The 25,174-nt window shown below is 37.8% G+C and overlaps 1 protein-coding gene across 3 annotated transcripts in view; it reads left to right on the top strand.

Moving 5' to 3' along the window:
- Positions 1–13,874, top strand: part of SANBR (SANT and BTB domain regulator of CSR) — a 29,601-nt gene extending 15,727 nt beyond the window's left edge. Inside the window, exons 7-21 of one of the 3 annotated variants that reach the window (XM_064446842.1) lie at positions 581–741; positions 1,560–1,646; positions 1,758–1,868; positions 3,888–4,011; positions 4,204–4,356; positions 4,594–4,739; positions 5,105–5,204; positions 6,351–6,383; positions 7,949–8,048; positions 9,004–9,095; positions 9,211–9,239; positions 9,337–9,410; positions 10,453–10,541; positions 10,891–10,982; positions 11,867–13,874. In XM_064446842.1, the coding sequence (XP_064302912.1) occupies positions 581–741; positions 1,560–1,646; positions 1,758–1,868; positions 3,888–4,011; positions 4,204–4,356; positions 4,594–4,739; positions 5,105–5,204; positions 6,351–6,383; positions 7,949–8,048; positions 9,004–9,095; positions 9,211–9,239; positions 9,337–9,410; positions 10,453–10,541; positions 10,891–10,982; positions 11,867–11,903 (1,428 nt within the window). In that variant the 3' untranslated portion in view covers positions 11,904–13,874. Of the gene's footprint in view, positions 1–580; positions 742–1,559; positions 1,869–3,887; positions 4,012–4,203; positions 4,357–4,593; positions 4,740–5,104; positions 5,205–6,350; positions 6,384–7,948; positions 8,049–9,000; positions 9,096–9,210; positions 9,240–9,336; positions 9,411–10,452; positions 10,542–10,890; positions 10,983–11,866 lie in introns of all 3 variants that reach the window. The other 2 variants (XM_064446840.1, XM_064446839.1) reach the window with 2 other exon arrangements.
- Positions 13,875–25,174: the final 11,300 nt, after the last annotated feature.

Below are 25,174 nucleotides of genomic sequence, written 5' to 3'. Positions count from 1 at the left end.
CAGTTTGCCTTCTGATGACTGATCTAGAGTAACATAAATATCTGACTTCTCATCAGTCTTGTCAAAAAAGATTATTTAAATCAATGAATACCTTTGTTTTATTTCCTTTGTACAGAAATGACACTCCTGCAATTTTGGATCTGGTTTTCCAGCTCTGTATAAGCAATATCTACTGACTTGTTTGTTAAAATGTTTTTCAGAAGTTCTGTCATTGGGGTGACCTACACTAAACACAGATGTTTAAGTTGAAATCCAGGCGATACTATGTATAATGTGTACTGTGGTTCTCTTTTTACAAGCAATTGGAAGGTAGCACTTGTTGAAGATGAAACATTTATGGAGTTGTTTTCTGGTCTGTAGAAACCTTCTGGAAGAGAACACAAACTAACTCGGAGTCACTTTAATTCAGTGTCTCCTTTAGACATATGAGACTTATTTTTTATTTTTAAGTAGAACTGTAATAGCTTTCCAAAACACCACACTTTAAAAAAATAAAAATCTTGAAGCAATTTGCTCATGTTTTCAGATAGCTTTGTCTAGAATTCCTTAACATTATTTTTAATGTTTCTATTTTTCCTAGGTAGAAAAATGCATTAATTATTGTCACAAAAATATGAATGCTATTGTAGCCACGCCCTGTAACATGAATTGTATCAATGCTAATCTTGTCACGCACATTGCTGATCTCTTCACACACAATGAATTGGAAGAGTTGAAGGACAAAAGGGACAAATTTAAGAGGTAACTTTTTGCCCTGTAATACACTACTGAAGTGCTGTCAGGCTTTTGGATCATTTTTCAGAACAGCTAAGATGCTGTGGGGTTTGAAGTGATTTATGTACAATTTATATTCTCATATAATGTATCTTTAACACATAAAATTCTGAAGTCGATGATATTCTAAAAGAAAATAGCTTTTTACAGGAAATGAGCAAAAGGATAGGCCACACTAGGGCTGTGATATGAGAAAATTATTCATGAATTCTCACATGGGAGCTGGGATTAGGGTAAGGAACCTTTTATGTGATGACATACTCCTAACTCATAGAAAATGGTTTGGCTTCAGTATCCTGTGAACTCTGATGTTTGGACATAGAATTTAGGATGGCTGGAAGGCTGAATAATCGTGATGGAATACTATGTCACACATAAGGGCTCCAGCTTAGTGTCAAGGTAAGGACAGACTGACAGGCAAGCAAGGTGGAAGTAAGGAATTATTTTAATCAGGAGAGATGAAGACATTATAACTTTTAGAATTAGTTAAGTGTAATTTCACAGGAGTATTCAATAATAAAAGGTCTGTTAGTCAAGGTAGAAGCTGGCAGTTTACATTGGCAAACAAAGAACATAATAGAGGAAAAAATTAAGGTATCTCTTTCCTCACATCTGTGTAAAAAATAACAGATGACCAGGTAAGGAATCAGTTATCCAAACAGATTATTTTAAAGGAAAATCATGTTAAAAGCTAGATTCTGAAAGAATATAATTGTTAGTATCACTATACATAAAACAATTTTCAGTTTTTTCTAATGGGTAGGCTGTGTTGCTGTCATTAATAGTAAACTTTTCTGCAAGAAGATTGAGAGACTGTTTGATCCAGAGTACGTAAATCCAGATTCTCGAGGAAATGCAACAACATTATACAGGTACAGTCGTCTTTTTATTACTTCTTCAGTTGCAAGGACAGTCCCTGTGTTTCAAAGTCCTGCTCTTACTCCAGTACTTTCTTTTTTCTCTTCTTTTTTTCTTCAATCTAGGTGTTGTTTATGTAAAAAGCTACTAACTAAAGAAACCGAAAGAAGAATTCCTTGTGTACCAGGAAAAATCAACATAGATCAATATGGGAATATTGTCTATGTTCATATAAGGTAGTGAATATATATATTAAAAATATTTCTTCAACTATGAGTTTGGGTGATTTTAAAAAATACTACTTGTTTAGGAATTATAAGACACTCCAATTACAAAATGAAGTCATAGATATGCAAAGAGCAGCATGAAACATCTCAACTTCTTATACTACCTAGCAGAAAAAAAAAGTGGGGGTGGTAGGGCGATTATGATGATGCGGAGCTTCAGAAATTCATTCAGCAGTGCTGCTGCTGAATGGCAATGGTAAAACTATAGCCACGATTACTGGGAGGGTTATTTTGGGTTGTACTGCCTTAAATAGAAAATACTCAGCTAATTATTTCATCAAAGGGTTTTAAGTTACGTGTAGTTGATGACAAATTAAATTAAAGGCTGCATTTCTACAAGATTTGTTATTGAATCCACCTCTGCCAGCAAAGAAATGCTGAAGAGTATTTTCTAGACCGACTTTATACTGTCAAATCAAATACTCAGCCTGCTTAAATACTACTATAAATAAACTTTGCCAGTTGCGTTCCTGTTCTAAAGTATTTGTCAGAGGAGCTTCTGAGACCTATTCTGAATGGTTGCCTTATTCATTTGGCACAAATGTTTAATTCAGTTCTGTCTGTTTGATCCATGTTTGTGAACAGCTGGATTCTATTCTTAATTGAGATCAATGTGTGATCAGCTGCAGTTCCCTCCCTCCCTCCCTGCATGTGCCCCCTTTGAGGAAGAAGGTGGGATATTAATTACAGGAGACCTTTTTCATCAGATGTATGTAGTTCAGAACAACCAAAACACAGTTCAGTGTCAGTTCTCAAGGTAACACATATTTAGTGTCACTTCCCACCAGTAATTCCAAGGTGTGGATTAAGTTCTGCCTAATAGTCTAAATAGCAGTGAATATTGTGACCCTGTCCTGACCTATTAGGATCACTGGTGCTTAGCCACATAAGATTCATTAATTGTATTACTTCACTTAAGCTGACTGTATCTGGCTGCTCTGCAATTCCTAGCGTATAAAAGTGCAGGGTTTTAAAGTTACTCAGGATTATTTAGGTTCTAATTATTGGCCTTGTGGTACTTCCGACTGCTTTTCTATACTGAGGCCATTTCCTGTTCCTTAGGCGAAGTGATGCTGGCCCTTAATGAATTCAGGCTTATGAGCTAATACAAGCCTATCTTTAATGACTTAAAAATAGGTTTATATTTATTGGTCCTCTAGTGGTGCCTAGAACTAATTTCCTGTTGGAAGTACTGCTCACTTAGGCTAGATTAGACGTATATAGAATAAAGAATGATTCAGGACAGGGCTTAAAATTCTGAGAAAACAGTATCAGCTCATTCTGAGTATAACCTGCACCAGTGCAAGTTGCATATTCTCTTTTGAATTCTGAAGAGGCATGTGTTGTTTTATCACTAGGAAGGAGCAAAAGCTGTATTTTTAAGACTGGAAGTTTCAGATACATATATTCATTGAAAAGCCATGGCCTTTTATTTTCAAACTTTAATTCTTAACTGAGTAATTTTTCTTGCACTGCAGATACATAGAAACATGTTGTGTTGGCTTTTAAAATAAATAAAATAGAATGGCAGCGCTTCGCTTCTGTTGTACCACATATTATTTTAAAGACAGAAAACTGCAATATGACTGAACTTGTTTGCATATGCATATTTTGATATCTTCTGGCCTGTGTATTGGGTTTTCCTCTGGTTTATGGTTCTCCTGATTTCCAAAAGGCTTGATATTTATCTTAGCTTATAAATTTGCAGTATATGGAGCTTGGGGTGAATCAAGCTGTAATTCTCTGTTATTAGTAAGTTTAGGGTGTTGTGAAAGAATATAGGCTCCTCTGTCATGGTCTGAATTTAATAATGATTGTCCTAAGTTGTATCCTCCCTGTTTTAAACTCTGCTATAGGCTTTTCACCAGTGGAACATGTGTTGTTCTGCTCCTTCTCCACCCCACCTTTCTGGTGGCAGGATCAAAACAGAGTTATGGCTCTATGCAACCTGACCTTTTGCATTTTCAGAGACAAAACCTGGGAAGTCCACGAGTACCTAATTGGCCTTCATGAGGAATTGAAATCTTGGCGGGATGTTTACTGGCGTCTTTGGGGGACGGTCAATTGGTTGACCTGCTCAAAATGTAACCAGGTTAGTATATTTTCACTTTCACTTTTTTGTCTGTAGATGGCTTTTTGTGGGTGACTTTTGCAGGGGTGAGGCGGGGATTAAGCAGTTTGGAAAATATAGGGCAATAAAGCTTGGTATACGTTCTTTATGGTGCAAAATTTTGACGTCCATAGGTAATCTCACCTCTCGTTATCTCTTCTTATTCTAATGTAGACTTTCCTGTGTACTGAATTCTCCCATTGCCAGTACCATTCGCAGCCGGTTCTTTATCCAGGTGTAGCAAGTGCTCTGGGCTCGACTGGGACAGGAGTATATCCCTGTTGTAACCAAAAAGTACTTCGATTTGATCCTACAACCCTCCCAAAGGTACTTCAATACTAGATCACCTCTTTTAAAAGAGCATAAAAGGGAGGGGTGGGGGTGGTACATGGTGTCTTATGAAAATAGGTATTTTCCAAAATAACGATTGTAAGTTGTTGCAGTATCCCAAGGCAGACTAGGACCTTGGGACACAAAAGTTTAAAAGTTTTTGTCATTGTACTTAGTAAAATCAGTTCTTCCCATTAACTCACATATTTGATCTTGTATGTATATGTACCGCAGGGCTGCAAAGTGAGGGATCACACGGTTGATTTACCTTCAGGAAATGAAGATAGAGATGCTTTGCCATCTGAGAGTACTAAAATATTGAATGATCTGCTTCATCATAGAGATGTTATTGTTGTTCCTTTCACTAAGGATGAGAATAGGTAAGAACACTGTATTGTGTTACTGAAATAACTTAACCTTCAACACTTAAGATGTGCACATAATTTTCTCTCCCATTTTAAAATGGGTGACATAGGCCTTTTTAAAGGTAACTTATGTTTTATTGTTTAGTTGGAAATTGGGAAAAGAACAAGTATGTCTTCCTTTTATATTTCAAGCAGACATTTAGTCATTCAATCCCCATAAACATTCACTTCTGACTTTATATTTTAATGGACTGTTATAGAAATATTATGTGGCTGACTTGGAGGTCTGTCTTCTCTTGGTACATGATGAGTAAAGAGAGGATGATTCTAAAGTTATGAAATAGAAAAATTTATTATTGTTTCACATCTTTCTCTTTAAGTGATTCTGGTATTGGGCTCTGTGATGAAAAAGGCATTGAATGTGATGTGCTTGTAGAACCAAATACGCCGTGGGGTCCCAAAACTGGAGAAATCAATGCTGTGAGTGATTGCTAATGTTTTTTCTTCCCTTCTTTCTGATAATGAAAATTCTTATAAGGAGTGCTTTGAATGATTCATTAGACACCTTTTAATAAAAACAAAACCCATATGTCTTTGGAGGAAGTACACTGCTGAGCATTGCAGGGTAGTATAGGGTAAGCACAGGTACAAAATATCTGATTGGTGAAAAGGCAAAACTTTTACCATGTCTGCCAGAAATATTTTTGTATGTCAGAGGCAATTCCCCATATGTCTGTGCTTTCCTCCCCATTCTCAAACTGGTGATATTTAAGGATCCAGTCATAGTTTAAGATATATCATGTGGAAAATATTTAAACAATTGTTGCCTTTGTTTTGTCTGCTGATATATTTGGGTATGTCCATGTGACTTTTGCAAGCCCATAAGTGAAGAACAGTAACTTGAGGTGTCGTTTTTTGGGGGGTTTGGGGTTGGATTTTTTTTTCTGGTTGGTTTTTGGATTTTTTGGTTTGGTTGTTGGTTTTGTTTCTCCCCCCAACCCCTGCAAGATGTGGGAGATTTCATTCTCCCAAACTATGATGCATGTATGTTACTACGTGTATGTCAGGTCAACAGAGATGCTCTCTAAGCCAAGTTTAAGGAGACTGTTTATAGACAGAGCTCTGCTTTAGAGAGAGCTTTCCTGCAAAGATAAGTTTTTGAAGTTCTGCACCCCTTGTGGAACTTCTGGTAGCTCAGCGGTCCAAATGGTAGCATGATGTTGCTGATTCTGTTAGAATTTCAAACAGTCTCAGAAGCTTGCCCAAAACAAATGTGGGAGGCTTTTAACTTTAAACTCTGTAATGATCTGGTACCTAGATGCCCCTCTGTCCTGGGTTGCTTCTTTGATTAAAATCAGCTGTAAATATTTGTAACGTGAAGGTTAGTCAAATTAAAACACAATTATGAATTCACTGCATTTACTTGATTAGTAGTTTCACAGCCTGTTTGCACACTTAGTCCACCAAAATTTCTAGTTAAAGATGAGAGTAAGTCTTCTAGGAGTTACCAGTGTAGACTGCTGTACTATAACATATCACTTCTATTTTTAGAATTCCGCTCACATTTTTTCTTCTGATTATTATTAGTTCTTTAACTTATAAGCTTTTCTCTTTTTGTGACTACAGTTTCTTTCTCTGAAGAACTGGACTTTGCAGCTGGTTAGTAAAATATTTTGTTCATAATTTTAAACATTTATTGTTCTGCACTGGCAGATTTTCTAGCTTTGATTTTTGTCTCATTTTCTAATTAATGTGGAGGAAAATGTATTTTCTTTTGTTTTAATTTGGAGGTTGCAGAATAGCAACAATTTTTAGAAGACAGTGCTAAGTATGTGTGAAGTACTACTTTGGCTTGAATAAACATTAAAAATTCCTTTTAAATGTTTTTACAAAAGACAGCAAACAGTAGACCAGCAACACACTCATCAGTTCTTAGTAGTTCATTAGGCTGGCAGAAATGTAAATCATCAAAATCAGAGTTTTTGAGTGTCTTGTCTCTTTGATGGCTTCTCTGAGTTGGTTCATGTCTTCTTTATGCTGCTGCTTTGATGCAAAAAGCTTTTATAAGGTTGAGGACCTAGTCAAACGCAGAGAATGGGAGTTGTTCTTCCAGCAGCATAGGATGTTGCGTGAATTACTAATTTTTTTAATGCAAACGCTAGAGAGCAGCAATTTACTTCTGTCACTCTTGATGATTTGTGTTGGAGTCTGATGTTCCCAGTGTCCTACAGTAAGACTATTCCTGTTGCAAACTTTTTGAACTTGCAGTCCATTTTGGGCTTGATCATTTCTCGTGGATTACTAGGCACTCATTATCACTTACTTCAAAAGTTATATCTGTATATTCAAACAATGTAAACATATTTTCATTTATCCTGTGCTGATTGGTTAGGAACTATTCACTGTGACCCCACCTATTGCAATATTGGAGCCGGTGGTTTATGATGTACAAGAGATAGAAGGTGGGGAAAAAACCTTAGGTGTTAGGGTAAGCTCACAAGAAAAGCCAACCAGATATTCTAGACCAACTTGCAATAAATTATTAATGTAGTTAGCCCTGGTGTACTGAATCTATGTGTATCTGTAGTTCACAGCACTATGCATTCTTTGTGGTATTTAACTAGTGAGTATCTCGGCAATTTCAGACAGATTGCAGGATGCAGCAAGCCTCAATAGAACTGTAAGTAAACTTGTAGATTTCTGTATTCTGTCATTATGTGGCTAGCTCTGATAGTTGCTACCATAACATAAATTTCCTTATTAATTAGGAAAATAATATAGCCAGCAATACATTGGATACCGAACACTGAATCATACAATGTTATATGCTGGAAGGGATCTCCAGTGGCCATCTCATATATTTCCTCTCACTGTCAGAGCAGGGTCAACTTTGAAGTTAAATTCAACTTCAAAGCTATATCACTTTGCTCAGGCTCATATTCAGTCAAATCTCTGAAGATGGAGATTCTATGGCCTCTCTGGACAGCCACCTGCAATGTTTGACCACTTGGAAGAAACATAAATAAAAATATTTATCAAAACATTCTAAGCAAAGACCTGAAATTACTTTCTCAATGTTGGAGGGTCATGTTCTCAGACCTAACTTTGTGCACAGTTGCATCACTAAGATACGGAGCTAGAGTTGAAGGTGACACCTTCAGGACAGATTTAACGTGTTATTTAATAAGAATTACAATCTGTGGCACTCTCCTCCTCTTGATTAGAAACAGCAGTCATTGTTATCTGAAGAAGAGGAGTATACCACTGGCTCAGAGGTCACTGAGGATGAAGTGGGGGATGAAGAAGAAGTATGCAGGAAACCAGGTACAAAAAGTCTCTACAGTCATCCTCCCTAGAAATTTAGAGATAGAGATTCAAAGCAGCAAAATTCTTCTGTAGCAGATTTTAAACATTAGGAATTCTTAAAATAGAAAATTACTTTACTTGAATTTTAGTTCTAGTGTTTCTGTGTTTAGATACAAATTGCCCCACTGCTTAGTGCCATCAAAAATCACTGGCAAATGAGGAAAGCTGCACTCATGTGTCTGAGATCTCCTCAAAGTTGATCAAGGGGGTATTTTGCAGGAAAGACTATCAAATTAATTTTATAAAGTTTCTCGTAGGTAAATGTTGGAAGAAAAGGCAGTAGCTCCATGACTGTATTTTTGCACGCTTTTTTCTTTCTTCAGAGTACTTTTGTGGTTACATAATGAAATGACCTGTGAATGTGGCTAGTGTTGTGTCTGTATAGAAGATAAGCCCTATATGATCTAAAGGGATTTTTTTCTTTTTTGAAATATGATAAGGCATTTAGGAACGTGGAAAGCGAACTTCTCCTATCCACCCTAGTAATGAGCCATTTGAACAGCGGCAGTTCTCTGGTTTTTTTTTGTTTTGTTTTGGGGTGTTTGTTTTGTTTTTTTAAAAGAATGGAAATTTTCATCGTTTGACTTTAGACTTGTTTGGTCTGATGTCACTCCGAGCTTGTTGTTCGAATTTAATATGGTCAAAGATGTAGCTTGTATGTGCACTTGCTTTTAATTTTACAACAGAAAACATGTAACCACTCTGCATTTTAAACAAGTACAGGAACTCAAGTACACGTGTAATAGAAAAGCATTTGAGTAATCTGTGTGTATTAGCATGCCTTCAACACTAACAAAGGGAAAATAGCCAGTTCATTTACTCCATAAAGGAATAAAGGGAAAAAATCTTTTGTAGCTGTGTAGAAATTCCAAATATCTGTGGTGGTGTTAGTAGCTATTCTTTTAATTAGCAGGAAGAAAGGAGAAACTAAAGAAATCCTACAAGCACCCAAAGAGAGTAGTTTCTTCACCTAGTGTTCAGAAAAAGGATAAGCCATCTGACAAGGTAAAATCAGAAGCTGTGAAGCCAGCCTCTCTGGTTGGGTTGAAAAATATGGAATTCTCTTAAGCTGTGGACTTGATCTTAAAACATACTTATTCTGGTTTTCTTTCTTTGGTAGTCAAGTTCCCGAGATGCATCTCCATTCGTGTAAGTAATTGTCAAAGTCCTCGAGAACATGGTGTAGTAGATCCCTTTTTGTAAACTGTTGCTGGTAACATTGTGTGCATCTTTCTTTTCTAACCAGTGTGAGTATGCAGCAGAACAAATGGGATGCCTCCAGGTCACTAAGATTCAACCAAGATGCTCAAAGAGAAGATGGTCCGTTCTTGCATGAGTTTAGCTTTCATAAACTTAATATTATGCAAAGAAAATTAATCTTTCATACAAGAAATGGCTAATTTCCTAAAATATAACTACTTTGAAACCTTTAGCTTGAATTTAATCTCAGATATAGCAATGGGGTTTTCGTGCTTGCTTGTTTGTTTCTTAATAGTTGTTCCTTGTTTGGAAGAGAACAGATTTCACCTACGCTAATCATTACTAATCAGCTGTATCCAAACCACACAGCAATCTCAGACTCTTCTAAACTGTACAAAAATATTCATACAGCTAGGAGCTCCTTCTGAAAATGTTACTTTAGGATTTGATTGGCATTTATGAGCAACATCATCTATTCTACAGGAGAAAAAATGTTTGTGGTAGGAAAATGGAAAGCAAATCCACCATATAAAACTATACATTGTAGTCCCATACACAGACTGAAAAATAACTGGGCAGCATTGGGCCTACTGTCTTGGAAAACATTGGAAAGGAGTTCAAAGTTTGCAGGAGAAAAAGAAGAAAATGCATTGTAAGTGTACGTTAGCGTCGTTTATGTTCTTTCTTTGGAATGCCAGCACATAACCTACAGAGATTATAATTGTGTCGTCTGATGACTATATAAGTATGCAAATAATTTTTCCTGCGTCCCTGTGCCATTTGTTGTCTGTGCAGATAAACAGAGAAAAACTCACTTATTCCTCTTTCCCAGTCTTTCTGACTAAAAATTGTTCCACCTTTTGTCCTTTCCTGAAATTCTTGTGCATTTTTGCTGTTTTGAAAAGCTCTGTCTCAAAACAATGTCCATAGATTTTGATCCCAGTGTAATGCCTCAGGCTGATTCTGATATCTGCCAAGAACACTGCTGAAGCTACATTATGCATCAGGATCTAGGACCTTGGTTATTTGAGTTTTTATAGGAGTTGAAAAGAAAGCTAATTTTACAAATAGAATATCACTGAAGTGTGCGTCTAATTATTTTTTTAGTTTTTCCTTGCTACTGAATACACTGTCCTAAATATTTTTTTCTTACTTTTGACAGATCAGAGGAGAATGTCTGAGATTACAGGGCACTTAATAAAAATGAGACTGGGAGACCTTGATCGAGTCAAGTCAAAAGACAGCAAAGAAGTAAGATTTGTCCCGTCTCAATGTAGCATTTACAGAATTGAAGTGAGCCTCAGTAACAAAAATATGTAACACAAATTAAAATACCATCTATTCAGTACTTGAGCTAAAGAACTGGATTTTATCAATCTTAGTTTTGTTCAAAGTATGATTTTTTGGGTAGAATAGTTTAAAATAATATTTAAAGATCACTGCCTTTAAAAACTGGCCATGGAAAACAGGATGGGTTTAAAAGGTTTCAGTACTGGGTTGTGAGAAGGAAACAAAGTATACCATATGTTCTTTTCTTTATGAAAAGTCACAGGTTAAATTGGAATAATGTCAAAACATTATTTCTTTTTCTGGATTCCAGTACGCAGGAGGCATTTATTCTAGACTTGAAGCTCAGATAAAAGCCTCAGCACAGGTCAATGCACGACAAAACAATGCTGAGAAGAATGCCAGGTAAGATTTTAAAATAAAAGGAAAAAGCAGAACATGGATTTTAGGTTGGGGGGTGATGGGTATTTAAAGAAGAACATGCCTCATTTCCCACACTTCTTGAATTGGCATCCCTTCCAGCAGGTTAACCATATGTAGTGTGAAAGCTTCCTTTATCAAATTAAACTAGAGCTAAGAGAATGAAACTCTTGTACCTGAGCTGGAAGAACTGCTTTATAGCTTCGATGCTGGAAGGTTGACAGCTGCTCTGATATAATTTTTTGCCAAATTATGGATAACTGGAAAAGTGCTAGCCAAGATTCTTTAGCCTATTCTTTGACCTCATTCCAAAAACAAAAATCAAAAAACCACACACCCCAGAAACCTACATTACTGCATGTTGGTCTTCTACTTCTTAAATGGATAAACCAAAAATGAACTGAGAAGCTGGCACACTGTGCGGTTGTAGAGCCTAGAACTGGTCAGAATGTGGGCAGCAGGTGAGCCTCTCGAGCTGAAGTTTATAGTGGCGTTGCTGACAAACTTCTGAGGGAGCTGGGAGCTTTGAATATGTTGTCAGAGGAGTTTCTCACAGGTCTTATTTCTGCCAAAAAAAAGCATGTGACTGACTTGCTGTAGAATTAGTGATTTCAAAAGAAGGTATTTGACTTCAGCTGTGTGTACCTTTGTATGAAGATGTAATTTGTGGGTACAGGTATCCTGGAAGAAATACAACTTTCTCAATAACAGATTCTGAGAGTGAAATTATTTTTCCTCCTTTTCTCTCAGAAGACACTTCAACATGAAAGTAATTTCAAACAAATACTGTACTAGAGAGCTGACTGGACAATAATTTAAAATTCCAGCAGTTAATAATGTGCATGTGTTTTTATGTGTTCTTAATCCAGGTCAAAATCCCGTTTTGGTCAAGGCCGTCCAATGTAAGGATTTATGAAAAAACTTTAGCCAGACTATCTTACTGCTTCCTGAAACTGTACTGCACTCAGTCGTATGGAGAATGCATACCCCTGAAAGCTTTCCAGTGACTTATTTATTACTTTAAGCCTTGTAAATTATTTTGTGCGATAAATGAATGCAAATCCAATAAGGTCTGTATTTATTTTAATTGTAAATATATTATTTCTTAAATTTAAACTTAACTGCTTTTTTTAGGCTATTATGTTAAGTTGCATAGAAAAAATTTTATCAATCTATGAAGCTAAATTATTAGACTAACTTTATTTATGGGGGAAGACATAAATACACCTTTTAGTATGCTAGAAATACTGAAAAGGTAAAAGCAAGACTACTGAATTCTGAGTACAGTCAGCAGCATTAACACTGTGTAGTATTTGATGGTACATTTTAGGTCAGTCCTCTGGGGATTTGCATTTAAAAGTCCGTGACAATACCTGTGACTTAGGCTAGTGTAAGCAAAATCTTAATGCAGTTCTGAGGCTTCCTTCTGTAATCACACAACTCCCTTTTGTGTGAAGGTGGGTAGCAGGTAGAGACTAGACCTCTAAAGATTATATAAATGCCATGACAATGCAGTATTGCATCTTGCACGTGAAACGCTTGCTTGTATGTGAAATTAATGCTCATTCCCATTCCATATCTGACTCCTCTTGCACAATGAAGTGTTCTGTTCCCTTCTGATATCCAGACTTCAGGACGCAAAGCTGTTCTCTCTCTTAATGATGCTATGTCACTAAATGTCCAAGCAGATATGCTACTGATTCTGCATCTTTCAACAGAGATGAATCACTATGAAGATTTGTGCATTCAGATCTTTTGGGTCTAGTTACTTGCTGAAACCTGCCTGAATAATACTGTTTAGAAGTCAGATGCACTTTCAAGTTCTGTATTTGGAGCAATAGAATACAAGTTTGTCTATGTGTAAAATCCAGGGCTACCAAAATGAAATAACTTCCCTAGAAAATGTCGCATATTAGCAAAGAAAATGGCAATAGTGGCAATAATAATGGCTGAATTCAAGTAAACATGTTTTGACTTTTTGAAACAGATAGAAAGAGTGCTCAGGGAAAGCTTATTCCAGGCCACGCTGCTCAATAAATTGTGAGTTTGGAATTAAGTCAGCGAGATCCTAGGTGGGAGGGAGACCATTGTTTAAATGCACTCTTCTCTCCATTCAGGCTTGTTTTGTCTTGTTTCTTGAGGATTTTCATTGAAGACTAGGCATTAGAAGACTAGGATAGCAATACTTGAAAATACTGCTTTCAAGGTGGAAGATTTTTATTGAAACAATTAAAAATTAATGTTGTTTATTGTGTGTCTTGTCCAATGCTATAGCAAAGTTTGAGCCCAATGAAATCAACAGGCAAAACTGTGGATTTCAATGGCTTTGATTTTTGGGCAGGAGTGGTAACTTTGCAGGAGCGCTTTAATCTGTATAAATAAATAAGGCGCTATTAATGCCTCAGACCTGTTTGTAAGTAGTAATGCTGTTTCAAGCACTTACAGTAAACATTGGAAAACTGTTATTTGTTGAAAGAGGAAGTATTATAAAATCCACTGGGTATGAAAACACAGTGGAGTAAGTGTTCTGCTACAATTTATTGACTCCTGATAGAGGATTGTTCCAAATTCCCATGGTAAACTTTGCTATGAAATTTGCAGGCTGCATGTATGTGTGTTTAGTGTACATAGAACGACTGACTAGAAGAGAAAGGGAAAATTCAGCTGTGTGTTTTATTGGGGGAAAGTGCCAGTTCTATGTGCCAGTATTGTTTTATTCAGAAATATTTTTGAGCATATAAAAATAACATACATGATATGCAGTCTAGCTTTTTTCCCCTTGCCAACCACCTTGAATTTTTATTTTGTATTAATTTTGAAAATTTGTCTTGGTTTAAAGAAAATAAATGTTACTGATTTAAGAAGTGTGTGAGTTTTTTGTAGATACTTGTAAGAACTAAGGAAGTGCATAAATGTTGTTTGGTGGTCTCAATCATGCATGTGTATTTGTGATTAAATTGCAGCATCATGGTACAGGCTTTTTATCTGTTGAGAACAGGATATGGTTGAATGTGGAGCTACTCCAAATCTATGAGAACTTAAAAGAATTTTTATCTGCATTGTGTTCGAAAGCTGGATTAAAAGTTCATGAGTGAGCTGCCCTACAAATGACCCAAGTATGCAAAATGTCAAACTAAGCTATGTTAAATACACGTTTAACTTTGCCTTCCACTGCCACAGTGCTGATTGTACCCTTTAAACAGTCTGCTAAATCTATGGATAGGATTAGTTTCCATGATTCTGTTTCTAGAAATTGCTGTGTGGATGTCCTGTATATGTGCAGTTGGTATACTGGCACGACTACAGTGTACAGCCTACTGTCACATGTGTGTTTAACCTGCTGCACTGTGGAGCTGTGCCTGTTTGCTTATGTCCAGAGATCTTGGAGAAAGGGCCAGAATTTTAAATTCAGCCATAGTAATGGCTCCAAGGGAAAAAGATACCGTGTTAGAAGAAATACGGATAATATGGTTGCCCTGGTCTGTAAACACAGAACTAAGACTACCATGGGCATATTTGATGTGACTGAGACGACACCTCTCTTTGCCAGATGGGAATCGATTGGTTTAAAGACATTGCTTCCTGTTCTTGTAGAGTGTATGGCCATACTACATTGTGTTGGGAAACTGCTCATGTGCATCAGGCGCTTGCTTGAGCCATTACATGAAGGTCCCTGCTTCCATTTAGGCACCTCCCTCTCTGCTCTAGGGAAATGTAAAACCTTAAGTTGTTATTGATGTCCAGGACAGCAGCAAACAGACAAATACTGAGGACATTCCTCCTGCAGCTGTTCTTGGTGAAACCTAATCTGTATGAACTGTACCACTGTGTTCCGAGTTTGTTCTCAATTTCCTAATGATTGGGAAGTAAAGAAGACTGCATTCAAGTTAAACTTATCTTACTGCAGTAATGGATTGACTGTTGAATCATCTCTTGGCTATATCTATAAATAAAACCAGCCCAGGGCTTTTCCAGGCTTGAGCCAAGTGACGGCACAGAATGGCTGTGTCCGTGAGGTTATTGCCTCGTCCTGTCTTTGAGCATCATGATGGTGGAGGTTGACGGAACCATCTATCAGTCTGAATGCTACAGCAACTGACACAAAGTTGTGCAGGACTGCGTGAGGTTCTCTGGTTTGGGCCTCACAAGGCCTTTGGATACTAATTTGGTAGGTGCTGCTGCTGTTGAAAGTGGGCAGCATTCTCAGTTTGGGGAGGACTGTGCACTCCCGCACAGCCCTTAGTAGATGCCTGTCACTTGTCAGTCTGGTGTGGGAGAAGTGTGCGTCCTGCTGTTTTCCATCATTGTGCCCTGTGTGCTCAGCAAGCAACGCTGTTCTCGGTGACATAGCTGGGCGGTGGGCTGATATATTCTGGTTAATGGTGTTCAATGTCAGTTGAAAAAATTACTGTTTCCACTGCCCCACCCTTGCTGGGTTGTATTCCTGCCTGTTCTATAGCTTGTTCAGTGTTAGAAATCATCTCACCTTAAATGCATATCTCCATTCTCCTCCTTCCCTGTGTGCTAAGTATAGAAAACAAATGAACTTTATCTGAACTCTGTTCTGGGCCTAATGCCATTATGGGACATAGGTGGCAATGGCTGAGACTGTCAGATGCTTGTCTTTGACTGGGCTTGGAGTGCTGATCCCTGAGAACAACTACTGAGCAGGAAGGAAGGATCTTGTATGGCAGCTTTGGGCTGGGACTTTCCCAGCTAAACAGCTGTTACAGCAGCTTATAAAGACTTGATAACAGCCCTGTGCTGCATCGAAGCAGCAGTTTCTATTCTACACCTGCTTGTAAGGTGACCTTTAACTTACAAACCCAGTGCAAACCCAAATGTGTACACTAATGGCCTACCTCCTTCAGTTTCTAGGCTGCCTCCCCATAGGTAATGAGGGGATCTTTCTGGAGTTTTATCTTCCAAGGTCTCATGCCACTTCTCAACACTGAGCTTCCAGCTCTCTGGAATGCCTTTTGCTAACAGAGGTCCCAAAAAACACTGAAGCTGCTTTGCCTTCACTGAAATTTGGAATATCCAAAAATAGATCTTCATTAGTGGATTAAGATTCTAGCACATAAATATTTCCAGTGGTCAAGAGGATTAGTTGCTAAAAGAACTTTTTGGTAAAAATATCAGCTTATGTAGCCTCTGGCCTGGCTATGATAGCACAAAGGTATGTGATGCTGTTCTGTGAACAAGATCAGGAAACTTCTTTTTTTCCTTCCCAGGAGGTCTTTTGTGAACTGATCATTCTTCTGTATTTTGCCACATAAGCTTGCTAAGGCCTGGCCATCATGGTCACAGAGAACAATCGGGCATGGTAGGAAAAATAACTGCCTGAGATTTGGCTCTAGTAATAATGCCACTGAATTGCATAATCATGGCTGGATGTGGCCTTTGTTCAAAGGAGGTGGTGTCCAATATTGAACTTCAATATTCTTTTCATTGCTTCTGCTGGAATTGCTTCCACATTTTAGTTTCAATTATTTAAAGCTAGGAAAGCACAATGATTATTTTTAGTTATTATATGCAATTCTATGTTTTGTATTGTCATTCAAACTATAGTAATTGCTTTAGTATCCATGGTGACAAAACATGTTAGCACAACCATGAAAAGACCTTGGTCTCGCATCAGTTTCCTTACTGTGTAATCAGGTGCTCCTTTGAGTTAAAGGTATATTTACCTCTAAATGGATAAAACAAACTGCATGATTAGCTGTGTCATTTATAGTCTTTGAAAGCTCTCTGCAAGCTTTTAGTGTCTTTTTTTCTTTTTGCAGAAAACGTCATTGAAGTAAGATGTTTTAACTGCTTGCGAAATCTATTTTCAATATATACTTTCTGTAAAATACTAGGTGTGCTTCAGAGGTCTCTGCTTTCACCACATCAAGTAGTAACTACTGTTTTCACAACAGGAATTCTGTACTTATTCCTCGTGGAATGGAGTTATGAGAAGATACTCTGCCATCGTTATGAGATCAAAAGAGGCAATGATGGTCCCTTTGGCTTTTGACACCCCATTTAGTTTTCTTTCCCAGAGAATCATTAAATGCCTTGAGTTGGAAGGGACCCACAGGGATCATCAAGTCCAACTCCTGTCCCTGCACAGGAAAACCCCAAATTCACACCATGTCTCTGAGGGTGTAGTCCAAGTGCTTCTTGAATAGCATCAGGCTTGGTGCCATGACTGCCTCCCTGGGGAGCCTGTTCCAGTGCTCCAGCACCCTCCGGGTGAAGAACCTCTTCCTAATATCCAACCTAAACCTCCCCTGGCACATCTTCCCACCATTCCCTTGGGTCCTATTGTTGGTCACCAGAGAGAGGAGATCATCGCCTGCCCCTCCTCCTCCCCTTGTGAGGAAGCTGCAGACCATGATAAGGTCTCCCCTCAGTCTCCTCTTCTCCAGGCTGTACAAACCAAGTGACTTTAGTGGCTCCTCTTATGGTTTCCCCTTTAAATCCTTCACCAACTTCACGGTCCTCCTATGGATACTCTCCAGTAGCTTTGTATCCTTAATATACTGTGGCATCGAAAACTCCACACAGCACTTGAGGTGAGGCTGCACCAGAGCAGAGCAGGAATATGTAGGTTTCTCTCATATTGGTCAGGACATGTTGCTGATTTACTTATTCTCATCTTTATGTTGAATAGTAAATTGAAAATAGACTTTGTTATTTGTGCTGTTAAACAAAACCTGATGTTTCCTTGTTGGTTTATTTTTATTGCCCAAAAGGGACTTTGATCTCACCAGCTGAAAATGATAAGCATGTCATATAGTTTGTGGATTGCTCTCAAAGGCTTATTCCAGTCTTTTGCCTTGTTCCCACTGAAGCATTTGTCAAGACAACAACTAAGTTATGATATGGCAGACCAAATGATTCTTTACAAATATTGTATATAAGAAAATACCGTTTGTTTCTGCCTTCAGTAGGATATTCTTTCTGCAGCGCTCATGGCGCTTTCTAGATTCCTGGTTTTTGCTTTGATCGACTGGGTTATGTTCATCTCTCTCGATGCACAAAGTAAGTAGTGTTATTTATATAAATGCTTGTGAGGCCATTCCTGCTTTTACTGAAATTGAACAAAATTAAATTTATTCTGTTCATATAAATCACAATCCTAGGAGTTTAAATTACATTGATCTGTTTACTGATAAAATAACCACATCTAAACACACAACCTTGGTGCCCTTGGAAGTGGTCTGTGGACTTCCAGGGGCTCAGTGATCACAAGTGGAGAACCACTGCTCTTGTATGTATAGTGGGGTTTTGTAAGCCCTTTTTGAGCTTTTTTGGGTTTGGTTATTTTATATCTGCAGCGGACATGAAATAAAATACCTAGGCTGAAGCTGAGTCTGAGGATGTATAGTTGTGGAGTTGGGATCAGTTGAATTCCTTGCTGCTGTTATTCTGCTAAATTAGATTGGAAAAGTTACCATTTTTACATTCAGTATTTGTTGTAGTGGTAAGGGCACCATTAAAAGTTCTCTCTGGTGTACTGAAGAGAGGTCTAGAAAGTTAAAACTGTACCATCCATTAGCTGAATCTGGGCGTAGAAACTGTCTGTGTGCCTAAACTTTGAGGTCTTAATATAATTTGGGTCCTTCAGCCTTCTTAGAGAATCTTCACAACAGTGAAAATGCTCAAGCGTCTTTCTGTTGTTTCTGGTAGCTCCAGAAGATCACCAGGAACGGCTGAGGGATTTTTTTTCTTTGGGGAAAAAAGCAACAAGAGTTTTCATTGAGTTATTGAATTTCCTTTATTCAGCTGTGATGTAAGATTCCAACCACTTCCAAGCTTTCAGTTTTTTGATCTTTTTCAGTACTCCAGAGCCCTACTTTCCAAAGTAGGCTTTTGAATACTCAGAGATGGAGGCAGTGAATTAAACCCATAACCAGCAGCTGCTGATGTAGAAGTATTCTCTCAGGGTTTGTTCAGTTACTTGTGTAGAAATCTGACCACTGCTCACTTATAAGCAAGATCCTGTAGAGTGGTGCAAATATACAGGCATCTGCATAGCAGGCAAAAATAGCCCACTGCTTCTTTTACCAATCATCCCTTTGAATATACAGTAAGGATGGCAAGGAGTAGAGTTGAGGACACACTTAGCATTGGGGCAAACCCACATAAGACCACGAAAGCTGCATGGGTATTGGTAAGAGCATAGATTGCACTATGGCAGCTTTGCTGAGTAGTTCTGGTCAGGGAAGGAGCAAAAAATCTGGTGGATTTCTGTGTGTATAGTTTGCAGATCTAAAAAAAAAGTCTGTCACTTTTTATCACACAGAGAAAATCTAGAGAGAGGTCACTGAGGTACAATAAACCACTTATGAAAGCCACTTCAGGAAAAAACTAGACTTTGAAAGTGCCAACTTCTATAAAAGTTTAAGGAGAATAAATTTCAGGTAAACCTGTCAGTGTGCCTTTACCTAAGATCTTGGATTCTTGCTAACATTTCAGTGGTGAATATCTTTGTGGGTTTTTTGGGGGAGTAGAAAACATCTGCAAGGTCAGGGTACAAAAGTAGTTTCAGTTATGATTTCCACAAATGTTTCAGCAGGAAATTAACAAACAGTGTTTGATTATTGTCAGGCAACAAAGCCCAAGTTTTAGTCTGGTCAGGGTACAAAGGAAGGACGATTCTGTAGCTGGATATTTTCACATCATTTTTTGATAGCTGCTTTTTAAATTGTGAAGTCCTTCATTGTAGAGTTTTTTAGCACAAGGGTAGGTTGGGTCCAAGGCAGCAATGTTTACCTACTCCATGTAATGTTGTAATGGTTTAAATCCTGAAAATGACATCAGGGTGCCACCATGATAGATGTCTTTCAGCTTAATTTGAACTAGTGTGTGCATCTGCTTTTTTACTTTGTGCTATTTTTGGAAATAGTCCCTCTGGGTTGTTTGTACATGACTTTTCCTTTTCTTTTTAGAAACCACAAGTATAAATTGTGACGTAACTCCCAGCCTACTTGTGCTGCCAGGCTTTCTGGATAATTACACAGGTAAAATCATGATTCTGTCTTAGAATTATTTCATTTGCTCCCTAATGTGCATAGTACTTCAATGCTTCATGTAGTCAGCATATTTTATAATTAATCTGTATTATTAATTGATTTACAATAGTCTTCGTGGCTGGATGCAGCACCTGCCTACATGGCATGCTGCTTAGTAGGATAAATCAATATAAAAACCAAAATTCCCTGATCCAAGGACCTCACTGTCTGAATAGACAGAGCAGGCAAAGAGAAAGGAAACAAGTACAGAAAAATGGATGTTTACAATTCACCTTGTTCAGTCAGCCCACGACAGCTAGTTTCTTCCTTCCCTCTTACATCAGAAGGAACCACTGCAGCTACAGCCCTGTTCTGCTTCCGGAGCTCAGCTCTGCTTCAGACCAGAGCCTCTCTGAAAGCCAGTTTTCTGTTTTGTTGGGGCAGTAGGGATAGCAGATGTGGTGCAGAGGAACAACCAGGCTTGCATTACATGGAATTACAGGATCAATGCTAGCTGCTCGATGTATTGGCATTTTCTATTCTAGTTTTCTTTAAGTATAACACACTCTGAGTTATTCTGATGATTAATTAATTTGTGCAACCCAATGGGGTTAACATTAATTTATCCCCATATTTTCTATGCTTCCTTAGCTTAGCTGGCAAAGTATGACTGTGCCCTGGAGACAAAATCCCACGCTGGGGGAAGTACAGTGACTGTAAGAGAGCACAGTGCAGACAGTATAGACAGTACTTTTTTTTTTTTGGTATTTACATTGCAAATACAATACAGAAGATAAGTCCATCCTCCCTTCCTCCCACCACTAACCAGAGAGGTTACTGCTGTTAGCCAAAGGGTAGGGCTGTTGTCTGTGGCTACGCTGTCTGTTAAAGGCAGCCCCACAGTCAGGATTTGACTTGCCTAATGGATATACAGCAATCTCACAGGGCAAAGCGTTAGGTTGTGGTGAAAACATTCCCTTCAGGATATGTCATAAACCTTAGGATCTCATGGAAGCATGCAACAGGCCCAGGCTGACTGTCCACAGGCAATCTTCATTGCTTCTGGCTTTCAGCAAGATACAGAAAACAGGTATGAAACAGAGCAGCATTTTTTTCCAGCCATTGTTGAAACAATTCTTTCAAAGCTGTAAGGGTGTAGCTGCTGTGTCTGACTCTTGCATGGAGACAGAAAGGAAAAGAATCGCCTTTCACCCTGATTCCTCTTCATTTAATTTTTAAGCAACTACAGGAAGTCCAGCCCTTTGTGTGCATCATATGTATGAGTGTACCTGCTGACATATCTGTAATGAATAAGCAAGAGGGACAACCAGCTTCAATTTTTCTAAGCAGTTCCTCTTTGTTAGGCTCTCTCTGCTGGACAGAATACTGTTACCTAGGCAGCTGCTTGATATTTCTTATCTGAATATATCCAGCTCTGGATGGAGGGTTAGATGGATGGAGATAGATTTTGTTCTCCTAGAAAGTTTTATTCCCACAGTTTCAATACTGCACACTAAATAGTGTGATACCACACAACACCGTGCCCCTGGGACCCAGCTCAGTTGTTCCGTGCTTACTGCCATCTGACTGGACTTTCTCCTTACACCCAATTACAGTCCAGTATCTTTGGGCTGGTCGCAGACAGCATTCCAGACACTCCCTGCTGTTGGAAGAAGACAAGGTTCCTTTCCTTTATGCCCTTAGAGACCAAGACCAAGAGCCTACATGTGGAGATTAGAGATGGGCCTGTTACAGCCTAACTAGCCTAAATTAGTAATAATGGAGAACAAAAACAATGGAGTAAGAAAGAAACACAGCTAGCAAGTTTCCTGAAGATCATGGAGAGTATTTGGGATGTTCAGGAAAGATTTTGGAGGGGAGAGGGGATTATGGGTTTGCAATCCAGATAATGTGTTCCACACCAAGATAAGTATTATTTCATAAACACAAATATCTTGATAATATGAGTAAGGTAAATTTGATCTATTCAATAAAATTCCCAATAGCACACACTGGATGGTTTAAAAGGATACCTCTCAAACACAGATCTGGTTGAAATGATAGTCTAGTATGAATTGTGATATTTACAAATAACAAGTTTTAATATTTTCAAGACAATAGTTCTTAAATGTATGGTTGTAGAAAATCACGTTCAAATTGATTCAAAGGTTGCATTGTTTTGTGTTTCAGTATTCTGTACATACAGGGACAGATTAAAGGAGGGGCCACACACTTACCATTCTGTGCCAAAATCAAAATTTAAGCAGCCATAAGCCTGAATCCAGATTCACATTGGATTCTACCAGCTTGATAGATTTAACTAAGAGATATGAAATGCCCTTGTGTTTGGAAAATACTGAATCTCCTCCCATGCGCCCAAAAACAGCCTCACGCTGATTTTGATTACATTCCCTGACTTTTATTACATTTTCACACTAAACGTGAAAAAGTTTTGCAGCATAAAGCTATTTCTAGAAAATGGTGGTAATTTAGGTGTAAATTATGCCAAGCTCTTTAATTCTGGACATATTATACAGAGTGTGAATATATTGGAAAATGTGGGTTTGTGTGGTTTTTAACATATCAATACACTCGTGCACAGTTCTTGAGGGGTGTTTAACAGATCTCACTGCTTTGCTCAAAATGCTAAAATAATATAAAAGGTAACCAAAAGATAACCAGTAATCTAGTTGTCAATACATGTGAAATCACCCTATAGATTTATTTTCCATAAAGCAATTTAATTTATTTTGCCTTCTTTTACAGGTGATATAGAATGGATTACAAATATCCCACCCAATGTGAACTTAAAATTAAAAGAATACCTGTTCCCCGAACACTTACCATATGTGGAGCTAGTACATAGTTCTGGATCTCCTAATGCAACAGTGAGGACTCATAAGCCGCTGGATGTTGATTTTATTGAGGTATTCCTTTCACTGCATGTAAAACCTAGATATAAAAGTTTTATTGACAGGTGGGGAAAAAAAAAAAGGAGCACTAAGACATAAATTTTAACTGTTCATTCCCTCACGATACCGGTTGGTATTCCAAAGAAGTGAAAGAGCAGCATAGACTTCAGTATCTACCTCTCAGTAATATCTGCTAAATGTCTTCAGTTTCCTGTAATTTTAAACTTCTCTGGGATGTGACAGTCAGACAGGTTCTTTCCTACTCATGTATTGTGACTTGTAATTACAGTTGTAAATATGCAGTTATGATAGGTGCCACTTTTCTTAAAGCTCACCTCACAGTAACACGAATTATTTTATCAAAGTGAGATTGATCAGATGTAATTTAATACAAGGCAATCCTTAATTGTATGAATATTTATACAAGTGCTTAACTTGACACATGAATAGATCCATTGGCCTCTGTTGGTTGATGCACAATAGGTCCTGCCTCCTAGGCATCCTTCCTCTGTAGGACTACCAGGAACCTATGAATAGTAGTGTTTTTCCTGGCTGATGTAGTCGCTGAATATGAAAATGGTGTCGTTTCTATGGAGTAAGTGGAGGCTATTTGCTATACAGGTACTATTTCAGAGCAGCACTGTACTTGACAGAATTGATCCATGCATATTTTAAAAACCACTGTTACAGCCAAGACTTCTAATTGATGAAAATGTATTTACAACTTTTACATTCGCATTTCTCATTTGGATATTTTCCAAATGGCTTAAAAAACTTACGTTTCTTACATGTATTGTCCCATTCTCTGTCAATTTTCTATTGGGGAGAACTACATGGATGGTAGGATCTTGGTGGGTAGATATCGACAGTAGATGAATGGCAGCCAAATAAACTTTACAATTAATAATCTGTAATGACTTTGCTATATATTATAAGCAGTGTGCTTTGGTGCAACATGCTGAAGTATGCTTCTGTAACTGAATCAGATGAACAATTCACTGTTGACTCAGCATGGCACACCTGAGGATTCAAGTACCAGAAGTTGTTTTGTATAATTTTGACAAAAAAATTATCTGACAAACATATTAAGAGTTCATAATAGATAATATTATTTATTTGCTTGTTTCTTAATTTTTAGAATAACCATCTCTTTTATGCTGTTGTTTGCCAAAGGTCTGGAGAGGTAAGTAAAAGACATATTTTATCAACTGTATTTTTTTTGTCTAAGTTTAATGCAAATTATTATTTTCTGAAATACTATTTCATTTAAAGATATGATGTGGTGGTTAAGAGTACCTTGTAGAAGATATATTTGTTTAAATGTGCCAATTGGAGTGAGCGTTTATGTTCAGAGAAAACCTAAGGTAAATTTAAAAAAGTTAATTTTAAAATATTTTCACAAACTTTCTACTCCATTATTAGAAACGGTAGCCTAATGCTTTAATTTCAGTTTTTAGAACTGAAGGGGTGTCCCTGGAGATCTCATTTCATACAGCAAAATTAAAAGTTAGCAGTATGCTGCTACCTCACTGCTGTTATTTCTAACGTGTCTTTTGCTTCCATTATGAAGATTGAGATAGAGAATACACGGGACTTACTTTTAGAAGATGTAAATGACAATTCACCACAGTTTGGGCAAGATCACTATAGCACTTCAGTATCAGAGGTGGGTTATGGCAAATGTTAATATTTTTTCTTGTGATATTTTTAAATTACTTTCTGGGGCCAAAACATCTGAGGTTCTAATGAGACCACACTCGCATTAGACCATCACATGCACTTTTATGCGATTTTTCTACACCTTTGCGTGGTTGTGGAAATGGCTGGGCTGCATGTACAGCTGGAGGCATGGGGCAAAGAAAAAATATTCAGCTGACCAACCTAAAACGTAAAACTCACAAGTAATTTGCATATGCAAGGAAGGTGGCACAGCTTTCCCACCAGAAGTTAGGAGGGATAACAAAAGGGGCTTGTGACTGAGTATTTGATGATCCTTATTTCCTCTAGGTATCTGCAATAAATTTCACGGTTATAAAAGTAGAAGCTGTGGATAAAGATTTTTCACCTATTTTGAGCCTCATCACTTACAGTCTTCGGGTGAGTGCCCTTTGTTTGTCAGAGACTGTGAACACTGGTCTACCTTTCATACGAAATACAGCCTGGGTCCTGATCCGACTATGCTATCTTGCACTGTGCAGTTACTATTACAAATCTGCAAAATGCTAGCATCAGACAGACCATTTAAAATTAGAATTTATACCAC

Source organism: Phalacrocorax carbo, chromosome 3 (genome assembly GCF_963921805.1).
Source record: "Phalacrocorax carbo chromosome 3, bPhaCar2.1, whole genome shotgun sequence".
In the NCBI taxonomy this organism is placed as follows: Eukaryota; Metazoa; Chordata; class Aves; order Suliformes; family Phalacrocoracidae; genus Phalacrocorax; species Phalacrocorax carbo.
This window is presented reverse-complemented; position numbering and strand designations above follow the sequence as displayed.